The sequence below is a fragment of the Archocentrus centrarchus genome, chromosome 10, assembly GCF_007364275.1.
Source record: "Archocentrus centrarchus isolate MPI-CPG fArcCen1 chromosome 10, fArcCen1, whole genome shotgun sequence".
In the NCBI taxonomy this organism is placed as follows: Eukaryota; Metazoa; Chordata; class Actinopteri; order Cichliformes; family Cichlidae; genus Archocentrus; species Archocentrus centrarchus.
In genome coordinates, this window is record NC_044355.1 from 39335009 (window position 1) to 39347337 (window position 12329).

A 12329-nucleotide genomic window follows, 5' to 3' on the forward strand; every position below is an offset into this window, starting at 1 on the left:
GTTTTTTCCTTTTAATTATAGTTTTTATTTATTTCAGTTAACGACAATGTTTTTTCAATTTCAGTTTTCGTTATTTCGTTCGTTTTCGTTAACTATAATAACCCTGGTGGAAACAATAAAATCATAATATTTTACCTCAGACACACAGCTACACGCTGCTCCGGGTCAGTCGGCTCTCTGATATTATCCTCTGCCTCCTCACATGTGATCCCAACTCTGCCAACAAGAGCTCAAACTGTCCCACTGACATCCTGAAATGTGCGTGAAAGCATCCGTGATGCAGCTTCAGCTCCGGGATCAAACCATGAAACTCTCCCTGCTGCTGCTTTCTTATGAGCCCATAAACTCTGTTTCTTCCTTCTCTTGTTTAGAAACCTCAGGGCCTCATTACATCTCGCTTGATGTCGACTGAATTTTTTTTTCACCGTGCGTTATATGAGGAGGATTTTGTTGCAAAAACGCAGCGCGTCCGGTGTGTATGTAGGTTACACGACAGGTTCACATCCGAAACATTCGGAATTTCATGTTGTTTTTACGCAACGCATCCGGTGTGAAACGGCCTTAAAGGCCTTCGGTGGAGCATTTTTATGGACTAAGCTAACATGAGTGGCACTTCATAACATACACATTCCCGCTGTTCTGAGCATGTGTATGTTATAAAATGATGTTATGAGCTTTATTATTTGGGTGTAAAGGGCCCGGTCATTTGCCCCGCCCCCGGCCCGGCTCTGATTTGTTCCGCTAGTGGTCACATGAAACAATGGGGTGAAGTCCTATATTGGCTTCATCTGAATCCACTGATTGAAATGACCCACGCTTCGATTCACACCTGGGCACATGTGGTTACACACATGAACAATAGAGGGTCATAACCACCTCCAGGGGACCACGCCCACAGGGGTTTAAATACCTGGGTCTCTCCATCATTTGGTTTGAGAACTGAAGAAGCCTTTGGGATGAGAGGAGAAACGTCTTCAAGAAACAAAAAGAGGTCCAGTCGCCTTTTTTCAAGCTCCAAAGACAAAGGAACCACTCGCACTTGAGAAGCCATCTTAATTAAAAAAATATTTTAAAGAATCAAAGCAATTTTTCAGAATTGGGACCCTACAGAAAACACTGAAGACCTGATGTTCTCCTGGCCTTTGAAGAACTGAGGCAGAAACTGAACAGAGACCACTGAAAAATCTCCAGCTGAAAAGGCACATAAAACCTCAGTGACATCACTTCCTGACCCACAGACAGAGAAAAGGCATCCCACCAGGTTCTCACCGGTTTCCTGATGATTGCAGAGGTTAAAGGGCATTAACACTTCTCTGAGGTGTCAGCTGCTTCCTGTGTTTTAACAGGAACCAAATAAAACTTCAAACTAAAAGCTGTGACCCCTTCAGCTTTATTTTGGTGGTGGATTTTAACCTCCAGTGACATCTTAGTTCAGAGGGTGTAGTTAAGTTAAAGAGAGGTTTATGCTGGCTTGCTCCTCCCAGGTAGTTCAGGTGAAGGTCGGTTCTGGGTCTTAAAATATAGATCAGTAATAATCATTGAAATGAATGAGTCTAGACTTTCATATATTTGTGTTTCTAAAGGCACGTCTTTGTGCGCTAAGGTGCAGTTGAATCATGGCTGTCGGTGTTTAAATGAAGAACAGCTGTGTGGTTTGATGCTGTTTGTTGGAGATCTTCCAGCAAACACAGAAACAGTTTAGAAATGATCAACACTCAGATCTTCAGCACACACTTTCATACAGTTCATCTTACAGACTCGCAAAGATCACTGAGAGAATCAGCTATGCAACTCTCCCATTATCAAACAGGTTCAATTCAGTTTTATTTATACAGCACCAAATCACAACAACAGTCACCTCAAGGTGCTTTATACTGTAGATAAAGGCCCTATAATAATTACAGAGAAAACCCAACAGTCTAAACGACCCCCTATGAGCAGCACTCTGTGACAGTGGGAAGTAAAAACTCCCTTTTAACAGGAAGAAACCTCCAGCAGAACCAGGCTCAGGGAGGGGGGGGGGGGGGGTCATCTGCTGAGGGGGGGGGGGGGGGGGGGGGGGGGCAGGACAAAAGACACTGTGGAAGAGAGACAGTGAAGTGCTCTGTTGGGGTGATATGGGACTATGAGGTCTTTGAGATAAGATGGGGCCTGATTATTCAAGACCTTGTAGGTGAGGAGAAGGATTTTAAATTCTATTCTAGATTTAACAGGGAGCCAATGAAGAGAAGCCAATATGGGAGAAATCTGCTCTCTCTTTCTAGTCCCTGTCAGTACGCTAGCTGCACTATATAATAGTCCAGCCTAGAAGTAATAAACGCACACATTGTTACTGGAGGCCAAAGTAATGCCATCCAGAGTAAGTATCTGGTTAGACACCATGTTTCTAAGATTTGTGGGGCCGAGAACAAGAACTTCACTTTGATCTGAATTTAGAAGCAGGAAATTAGAGGTCATCCAGGCCTTAATGTCTTTAAGACATTCCTGCAGTTTAACTAATTGATGTGTGTCATCTGGCTTCATTGATAGATAAAGCTGAGTATCATCTGCATAAAAATGAAAATTGATGCAATGCTTTCTAATAATACTGCTTAAGAGAAGCAAGTATTATAATTAAAGAATTAAACAAATACATGTATGAACACACCAACATCATCAGCGTATGTGCAGAGACATCTTTATAAACTTTATTTAAGAAGACATAAAAGAATTTTTCTAAAAGATGACCCTGCAGAGTAAGAAGTTCCTGCAGTATTTATTAGAACAACAGATCAATAAACGATCAACACAAGTTTAAAATCAGGTCAAACATAAAAACACTGACATCATCGCAGACAGGAGTGATGTCATCAGACAGGCAATTGGGAGAACAAACAAGGCTTCAAAATAAGAGTCCAGGTGTGAGTGCACCTGTTGAAACATGGCATCTTTACTGTTATTGATTAAACCATTAGTACTGATTATAAATCTTTATTTCACAATAAAAGACTGATGTAACTCACAGGTGTCTGAGTCTTCTACAGGTGAGCATGCCAGCCATTTATCTCTTAGTGTTTCCTGTTTACTGGTTGGTCCTGCAGAGACATGCCAGCCAAACCATTCAAAGATCAATGAAGTATCTATACAACGATGTAGGAGCACTTCCTCCAGTTCCTTCACAGTAAAACACCCTTCAGAAAGGCTTTTATTGTGAAACACCAAGAGGAAGTGCAAAGTTATGACAGATCAATGAGCTTAATGCTAACAATTAGCAATATTGATTGATCAGCATATCTCTAATCAATAAGAGCTGAAACACACTGATGCTCAAACAGGAAGTTTGAAGGATGATGACAAGTCTCTGCAGGAGCTGCCAGCCAATCAGAATCACTGTCAGGGTGACAATCAGAGATGCTCCAATCACATGATCTAAAATCAGTTGGTTATATCATTTACCTGTGTGGTGCACATGGACAGGTGAGGGAGGTGCTCAGGTGCAATGCTGCGTGAGTTCGTGGTCGGAGGTGGAGCTCATCTGCCGCTCCACTGCCCGCTGCGCCTTGCAGGCAGCCATCTTGGCCTGGAAGTCCCACTTCTTCTCAAAGTAGTCGACGAGCGGCGGCTCTGTCAGCATCGATGCCAACACCTGCTCAAAGGTGATCGACCAATCTGTGTCCAGAACGCTGCCCTGCCTCTGCTCAGCCCCCCTGATTAGCACCGTGTCCTCAGCGATGTCTTCGCACTGAAGCGAGCCAGCACTCACCACCGAGTACGAAGACACTGACGCGTCGTCTTTTGTTTCCTCATCTGACATCTGCGGAGCCGCCACCTCCAGCTGGGCGTCGGCCAGAGCCCGGCACACCTCCGACTCACCCGACACCCCGTGTCCGGGCCCCTCCTCAACCCCCTCAGGACTGAGGGGCGGGGTCTGTGTAGAGGGCGGGGTCTGTGTGGGGGACGGGGCCCGCTCAGACTTCTTGGCACCGTTGTTGAACTTCTTGCCGACTTCACCGATGCGCAGCAGCAAACTGGCGACGGTGGCAATGGAGTGATAGAGCTGCTGCTCGAGAGGCTCCTCGCTGAACATGTTGTACAGAGTTTTACACAGCTCGATGAACTGCTCCTACACACACACACACAGACGGTGCATCGTTTGGTTAAACCCTTCAGCCTCAACGATTTTCTACAGCTGAATGCTTCAAAGCAGGATGCTCGAAAGGTTTCACTGGACGTTTTACTCTGGATGTTCCCGGTGACTAATTTCTTAGTCAACTTATGAAAGGAAAAAAAGATTAGACCAATCTAACTAGTCTAAAACCAAGAAACACTCAGATATCAAGTTAAATGTTATGCCTGTTTAATGGACAATGTCAAAAACTGTCAAATAAAGGCATCTGAAACCATTAATCGCATTCTCCTATAATAAATTTCACTCTAAATGCTGCTTAACTGTGCGGTACCGCGCATTATGAACACTGCGCATTATACTCCAAACAACAAAGTGTGTTGATCGTGCTGCATTATGAACAATGCTTGTTGTTCTACAATTCATTACACGCATCTCAAAAAAAGTTCAAATCTAAAATTGATAATAACACAATACAAACATCCATCCATTTTCTTCCTCTTATCTGGGCAGCACCCGGAGCAGTGGAGCCCAGACCTCCCTCTCCCCCAGGCTCCTCCTCCAGCTTACCCCTGAGTCAGACTTCAGCGCCGGGTCTTTGTGGAGCTACGATGTAACCTACACAAGTGGCTGATGCTGCTGCCGAATTTTATACCTGTGCAGGTGTTTTACACGTGTTAATTACCTTTTGGTCGTGTCCGGTGTTTTAATGCAGTGCTGCTAAAATGACAGCTGAGTGTGTTTTTTTTCAGGTCAGATCGGTTAAAACAACCAGGGACACAGCATTGCGGCATATTGATCATGTGACAGTTTGGAATCTACGTCATCATTTAACAACCGGATAAACGTTTATGGCACCAGGGATGAATTAAAACCTTAATAATTAGGCTCACCGACTAGTACGCGCACATCCCTATGTTTTCCAGTGTCCACATGAGGACTTAACATCAGACAGAGAATATGACACTCATTCATTAATTTAATTAGAATAAAATCGGTGCAGCGATTGACACTCACAGGACTGGGGGGGGGGGGGGTTTGAACCTACCAAGCCACCTGTGTTTGTAAGCACTTGTGGGGCATGTGACACCTCACAGACTCACCTGGTTCATCCTTGGCAGGTCTTTTATTGTCTCTTTCTTGGGCTCTTTCTCTTTGGCCCACATCCTCAAGTAGTACCTGTAGTCCTTCACCTCTAAAACAGATCAAAGGTCACAGATCAGGGGTCAGAGTGTTGGTCTAAGCCTCACTGGGGCCCCGCCTTAAAGACTAAAGTCAGCAAGGTAAAGTTACCTTTCTTCTCCTCACTGTCCCCATCTCTCAGCTCCTCACCTGTTCACATAGAGAACATCATCATCATCATCATCATCATCATCACTGTGGCAGGAAGTAAAACCTGCCTTCATCACTGAGCTGGGGTTAAGAAACGAACGGTATAAAGATGGATGGAGCTTCCGTGACCTCACCCACTGGTTTCTGAGCTCTCGTTCTGAAGCTTCGAGATGAAAGTTTCCACCTTCGCCATCTTGGTTTCAAAGAACCAGATGTGATGACGAGGGGCGGGTCTGTGCGATCACATGCTCCTTGCTTACTGACAACTCGTTAGCTAATGAGCGTGCTGTTCAGATCACAGATATCCTCCATTTGGAAACACGGTGTGACCGACTGAGCAGGAAGTGTTTACAGAGGTCAGAGAGGTCACAGACTTCTATAGGAGCAGAAGTTCATAGCTATCGCCACCTGGTGGCTTTAAGACAGAATGCAGTTTAATGCACTTCAGCACTGCCTTCACTTTTTGGACTCAGAAGCTACGTCCACGTTTTATACTGTTTGCAGTTAGGAAAGGGTTTTTTTTGCTCACGTCTGATTAGATAGTGACGTAACCTTCGCTTCATGGAGAGATTGTTTGGTTTTTAGGATTGACATTCAGAAAAACATCAGAATAACATTAGAATAACTTGTTAATGTTAGTAGAGTAACGTCCCTAACCCTCAAATCAAGAGGACACAAACCTGGTGTCACTTCCTGCTGCCGCAACGCATTCTGATCAGAGAAGAAGGAAGCGTCTGGAGGGAAACATCGCAGGAAGCAGAAGGAGGAGAAGAAGCAGCAGAGTGCAACGTTCAGATGTGTTAATCAAAGGTTTGTTCATGCAGATCAAGCAGTCTGAATGAAGCTTCCTGCAGACTCAGCAGTTATCAGTTCAGAGGAAATCACACAGCTAAAACGCCCACTGATGATCACATGATCTGCTCTGAGCCTCAGGGAGGAAGAACTTCATTTTAACAGAAAGTGACCTCCAACAGATCCAATTCAGTAAGGGACAGCCATCTGTGTGTGTGTGTGTGTGTTCACCTCGAGGTTCATCCTCAGTGAAGAACTGTGTCGCCTCCAGAGCAGACTCCGCCTCCTCTGGACACAGAGCTGCAACAAACAAACAGTAGGTGGGTCAGCAGGTTCCCCACCTGTGGTTCAGTCTCAGCTGATCCAGGTTCAGTTCTCACCTGGTCTGAATTGAACCAGGCTTAAAAAAAAAAAACAGAAGACCCCAAAAGCCCAACTCAGACCCCAATTCAAACAAAAAGCCGGAACCTCTGACATCACGGCCAATGGGAGGAGCAGAAAGAAGGAAGAGCTGATCTCTAGAACTAACCCTCTGAGTTTCAGGGTCATACACCTGTACAGGTGAGCTGTGTTACCTGGAGGGAGGTGGAGCTTGTACAGCAGCTTCAGTTTCTCTGTCATGTCTCCGTGATACATCCCACCTACAAAACAAACACACACTGAGACCTGTACAGCTCTGTAATCTGAACAGCTAATCTGGATCTGTAATCTGGGCTCACTCAGTCCGGTGATGAACTCTTTAAAGTTGACCAGCCCGTCCTGGTTCTGGTCCAGGAGCCTGAAGAGGCGGGCTGACAGCGTGGGGGTGTGGCCTCCACAGACCCAGGGCGCAAGTGAGATGAAGAGCTGTCGGAACTGAACTGGGTCGATGCGGTACTGCTCCAGGTACGGCAGGCTGGGATCGTGGCGCTCGGCAGCAGAACTGCTGGAGCCCCAGTAACAGCTGGTCATGTGTTTGGACTGGATCGGTGGGATGGACGTAGGTGGAGGCGGGGTCAGAGAGAGAGTACAGAGATGGAGGCGGGGTGAGAGGCAATGAAACACCTGAACATCCAAATAGAGCTGTAAATGGTGTGAAGCAGTTTTTATATTTTTGTCTCTACATCAACAGAACAGATTTGAAAAGAAAGAATAAAAATGAAGTTCGGACTCTGATCGTTGACTTGGTTGAACAAAAACATTCTCACTTCCTGTGTGGGTTTACACCTTCATTTCTTCACAAAGCACAGGTGTGTGCAGATAAATGGTAAATGGACTGGTTCTTATATCTACTCTGAGCACTCAGAGCGCTTATACAACACGCTTGCATTCACCCATTCATACAAGCACTTCCATATGAACCTAAGCTAAGTGCTTTTACTGTCTAACATTCACACATTCATACTCCAACAGTTGCATTGGAGAGGTTCAGTATCTTGCCCAAGGACAGCCCAGAGCAGTCGGGAATCGAACCGCCGACCTTCTGATTGTTAGGTGACCTGCTGTACCTCCTGAGCCACAGCCACCCCCATTCAAGATGTTTGAGGCTGCAGTGAAAGGAGCTCTGAATGAAAAAGGAAGTCCTCAGACTGCAAACACCAAACAAATCCATCAGAGAACGAGCAGGAACATCAGGAGAGGACACATCATCAGTTCCATTCACAGAAACAAGAACATAAAAAGATCTGGACGTCCACTGGAGACAATCACAATGTCCAGCCAAGTGAAGAAGACTCTCCAGGAGGAAGAAGTGTCACAGTCCAAGTGCAGCTTAAAGAAATCATAGAGCAAATCCAGAAGGTTCAGAGCCTCCGTCATCCTCTGGAACAGAAAGATTAGACTGAGCTGAGCAGCTCTGAACAGCAGACTCGTCAGACTAAGATGGAGACGTCTGAGAGCAGCTCAGGACCTGAAGCATTAGAGGAGATGCTTCAGTGCTGTTTGCTGAAATACTTGTGAACAGAGTCAGTGAATAAATGTTTTTGTCTGACCCTTCGGCTGAAGTCCATCCTGATTTATTTCATGTCCTGAAACCTGAACATCAGGTCAACAAAGGAGCTGCAGGATCTTTGGAGGCTTTCATGTGAGAAACATGGTAAACTTGGTTCTCACCTTGAAGAGACAGTAGAGCTCCTCCAGCTCCTCAATACTGAAGGCCGACTCCGTCATCATCGCCCTCACCTGCACACACACACACCTGTGAACTCCTTGTCTTTTTTAACACACTGCAAACTCAGTATGAAAATAAAAAACACCCACCACACTTCTCTTGGCTGTGTCCTCCAGGGACTGGATGACCTTTAACCTCTGCTTGAACCTCATCTGCTCGATGACATCAGAGCGCAGGCTGCCAAACTTCTGCACAGAGAAGAAGAAGCAGAGATGACCTCAAAGACAACAGGACACGGTTCAGCTTTCATCAGAAGAAGCCACAAACATCCACCGTGCTCCACCAAACCCGCAGCATCTCATTCGCCAGCCGAGGACGTCGACGAGGAGACGCAAGAACCATCCAGGAGCTCGTTTGGAGAACCATAAACACTGTCAGTTTGTTTAAATAACAGATCTGAGTTATCTGTTTCTAAGGCTGCTTCACCACAAATTTTCATTATTTAGCTCTAACTGAGCAAAGGTCAAAGGTCAGACTGAATATGAGCATCAAGTCGTCTGTCTGACCTTCTTCATTAGGTTTTACATGCGGCTCACGGCTCTCTCCACCCTGGGTGTGTCTTCTCTCTTTTTCCTTCTTTGTAACGATGCAGCCCGTCTGGATCCATCCTGAGCTCCACCCGAGTCTCCATCTTCAGGACTTCACACAGCTTCTATCAGCAGAGCTCTCCTGATGTCAGAGACATACTGATCCTCCTTCTGCGTCCTCTCACTGATCTGAGCTGTTTGCAGACTGAAACACGAGTAGAATCTGAGCGCACACTGTATTATTCCCGACACCACGCTCTCCTCATCAGATCTACTCGTTTCTGAGCCACTAATTAGGGCTGCTTTTAGCTGGTAATTATTGAGATGAACTGACTGCTTGTGTGTGTGTGTGTGTGCACTGTTAGACCACCCACAGGCCTTTCCACTCCTCTAGATAGATTTCTGCAAATTAATCATCATGCTAATTTGCTAATTTTCAGTCAAAAACTGACATTGTGCATCTTTAGAAGAGCACAGCAGCAGTTTTTGAGGGTTTCTGCTGCAGACCATCATCTATCTGGCCCTAAATATCATGACGACGTTCACTACTTATTTTATCTGTATTAACTTTTTTTGCATGAAATACCCATAAAGTGACAGCTGTATTTCAACACCCTACCTCTGAATCTCTTACTTCCTCTCTTGGAAGTAAAAAGTGGCAGACCGGCACTCCGATGCACTCCAGCAGCACTTACACCTCTGCGTGGAATATTTTTTTGCTCCCTGATCCAGGGCTTTAGAGAACATTTCCCAGAAGTCAAACATAGCTGCGGAGTTTTACTCTTTTCCTGTGATTTCTGCATGAGTGAACACCCCCTGCAGCCTTCTCCTGAATGGCTGGACTCACCGGGTCCCCGGACGAGGTGTCGGCTGCTGACTGGTTATTTTTGCACGCTGGCGACAGAATCAGCATCGATCCTTTCCTCAGCCTCCAGAGCCAGTCTAAGCTGTGTGTGTGAGTTTCTGCAGGGTACTGCTGATAGGCTGGTTTGTATATGATTTAGATTTTGCTCCTGACCTCTAAATCAGGGCTCTGATTCTGGTTTGGGGGCCGGGCTCCTGCAGCTCGGATGAGAACCTAACATGTAGCTCAAAGGCAGTTTGTAGCAACTTTTAAGGTGGAAGAGTTTCTCAAATCATTCCAGTTTCTAACAATCATCAATTATTAATGTGACAGCCCTGACCACTGAGTCTGTTTTATTGGCTCTCTACATCATTTTGTGCTGATCTGCTAAAGCTTAAGAAGAAACATTTTGTGTTGTTCTAGAGTCCACAGTGTTGTTCTGGTGCTGACAGAACTTCACTTTGTCCTTCTGGATTATTCTGAACATTAAGAGGTTCTTAGAACGTTCTCCACAGAGAGCTCAGTGACCTCCCCCACCCCCCATTTAACAGACAGAAACTCTGACGTCACCTCATAAGACGACCTTATGAGGTCGAAGACGTCGATTTCAGGTGGGGGCTCATCTCCGCTCGTCAGCAGGGCGTGTGGGTGAGGAATGGGCGGAGCCACTGTCTGTTTATTCACCACATTATCCAGGTACCTGCAACACAGGTCAGATTTACTCCTCAGGTTTACATACAGCAGTTCTCATTTTGCTGATCCTGGTCTGGACTCGTACCTGCCCAGGATGGTCATGGCCTCCCCCTCGTCACTGCAGGACAGCAGGGTGTCCATGTTGTCGTGGAGGACAGTCAGTGCCACCTGCAGGTACATTTAGAAACAGGAAGTCATTCAGTTACAGTCAGATCTTGTTTGCTTCCCAAAATAATCCAAAGACTAAGAAACCAAAGTGACCAGTGGGTGACTGTGGGCATCTCTGGTCCACAGCCAGCAGACCTACCTGGAAGATGACCTTGATGCCCTCATAAAAGAAGCAGTCAACCAACAGCACAGCGCTGTCGAAGGGCATCACAGACAGGAAGAGGGTGAGAAACCAGGACAGGCTGATGGTGGAGATGACCCCCAGCTCCTGCATATGTTCATAGAGCAGAGGGAGGAAGGCCCGGGTCAGCTCCTCAAACACGCCCTGATCCACCAAAGCTCCTGCAGAACACACGAAAATCTCATGAGTTTGGGACTGTGTCCTTCAGGTGTCATCTCATCACTAACCCCAAGCCTGAACTGGACTCCTTAGACCCCTGTCTCCATCGGAGGATAGATCAACTTTAGTGTTTGACCTTGGAGGCAAAGCTTGGCTCTAACTGACCTACAACTCGGGTGTTGTAGTAGTCGGGCAGCATGCGCTCACACAGCGCCACCAGTAGCCAGAAGGCCTCTTCCTCAGTGCAGTAGAGCAGCAGGACAGAGGTGACAATGTTCATAGCCTGGTGGAGGAGACAACAGGTCAGAGGTCAGAGACAACATCTCACAACTGCGACCACCACCTCAGGATGCATCATATGTGATTATCAGTACTCAGCCATGTTAGAGGGTTATTTCAGTCACCTGGCTGAACCTGATGAGGATACGCAATACTATTGTTTTACTTTTTCGCAGTACCTGGCAGTATCCGATGCCCGGGTTGCGGTGGGCGTAGGCAGTGAGGACGCGGCGCAGGGCGGCAATGCCCATCTCGTTCTGGAAGGCTCGGTGTTCGGGCATTGAGCGGTGAAGGTCACGCTCGATCTCCTCGGTAGCCAGTGAACACAGCCCCATGGCCTGTTCCACCAGCTCACCATAGTAGCCAGGGTGGGTTGCCATCTCATTCTGCGCTCCTGAATGAACCGGTTGACAGATGGGTGAGTACGTGAAAGTTCGGGTAAACCCAAATACGTGGATGGATGACGAGTGAACACTGACCAGAGAACAGCAACCACAGCTCCCCTCTCAGGCGTTCTGGGATCCCGTTGAGGACCAGTTCTCTGGTTCTGGAGGTCCGGTACATGCAGACACCTCGACCAAACTCTAAGAAATGGATGTTCCATGACTCCTCCTTCATCTTCTCCCTCATCTGCAGGAGGGAGGATGTGAGGGTGGACAGGTCAGTACCAGTACCAGCACTAGTTACTCTATCAGCATTAGTCCTCCTGAGTTTCTAATTCAGTTCAATTCAATTTGATTTATATAGTACCAAAGAGCAACAACAGTCACCTCAAGGTGCTTCACGCTGTAGGTAAAGACCCTACAATAATGAAACAACATGCTGTGGAAGAGAGCCAGAAATGAATAATAAGTAATGGTTAAACACAGAGCAGGGTATAAACAGAGCACTCAGTGCATCATGGGAACCCCCCAGCAGCCCAGGCCTATTATAGTATAACTAAGGGAGTGTTCAGGGTCACCTGATCCAGCCCTAACTATAAGCTTTATCAGAACTCTGAGTAGTACTGCATAACTGTTTAATATGTGTATTAGATTTCTCTCAGTGTTATTGGAGGCCAATTTTATTTATGAATGAAACGCATTAATTTAAATAACTTT

At 46.3% G+C, this 12329-nt stretch overlaps 1 protein-coding gene across 2 annotated transcripts in view; it reads right to left on the reverse strand.

Annotated features, from left to right (window-relative positions):
- Window positions 1-2491: 2491 nt before the first annotated feature.
- Window positions 2492-12329, reverse strand: part of tbc1d9b (TBC1 domain family member 9b) — a 31860-nt gene continuing 22022 nt past the window's right edge. Inside the window, exons 9-24 of one of the 2 annotated variants that reach the window (XM_030739128.1) lie at window positions 11709-11859; window positions 11409-11623; window positions 11116-11233; window positions 10750-10952; window positions 10528-10610; window positions 10320-10449; window positions 8468-8566; window positions 8321-8389; window positions 6949-7189; window positions 6805-6870; window positions 6461-6529; window positions 6118-6171; window positions 5399-5437; window positions 5209-5300; window positions 3436-4102; window positions 2492-3074 (exon numbers count right to left, since the gene is read on the reverse strand). In XM_030739128.1, coding sequence (XP_030594988.1) covers window positions 3470-4102; window positions 5209-5300; window positions 5399-5437; window positions 6118-6171; window positions 6461-6529; window positions 6805-6870; window positions 6949-7189; window positions 8321-8389; window positions 8468-8566; window positions 10320-10449; window positions 10528-10610; window positions 10750-10952; window positions 11116-11233; window positions 11409-11623; window positions 11709-11859 — 2262 coding nt within the window. In that variant the 3' untranslated portion in view covers window positions 2492-3074; window positions 3436-3469. Of the gene's footprint in view, window positions 4103-5208; window positions 5301-5398; window positions 5438-6117; window positions 6172-6460; window positions 6530-6804; window positions 6871-6948; window positions 7190-8320; window positions 8390-8467; window positions 8567-10319; window positions 10450-10527; window positions 10611-10749; window positions 10953-11115; window positions 11234-11408; window positions 11624-11708; window positions 11860-12329 lie in introns of both variants that reach the window. The other variant, XM_030739129.1, reaches the window with a different exon arrangement.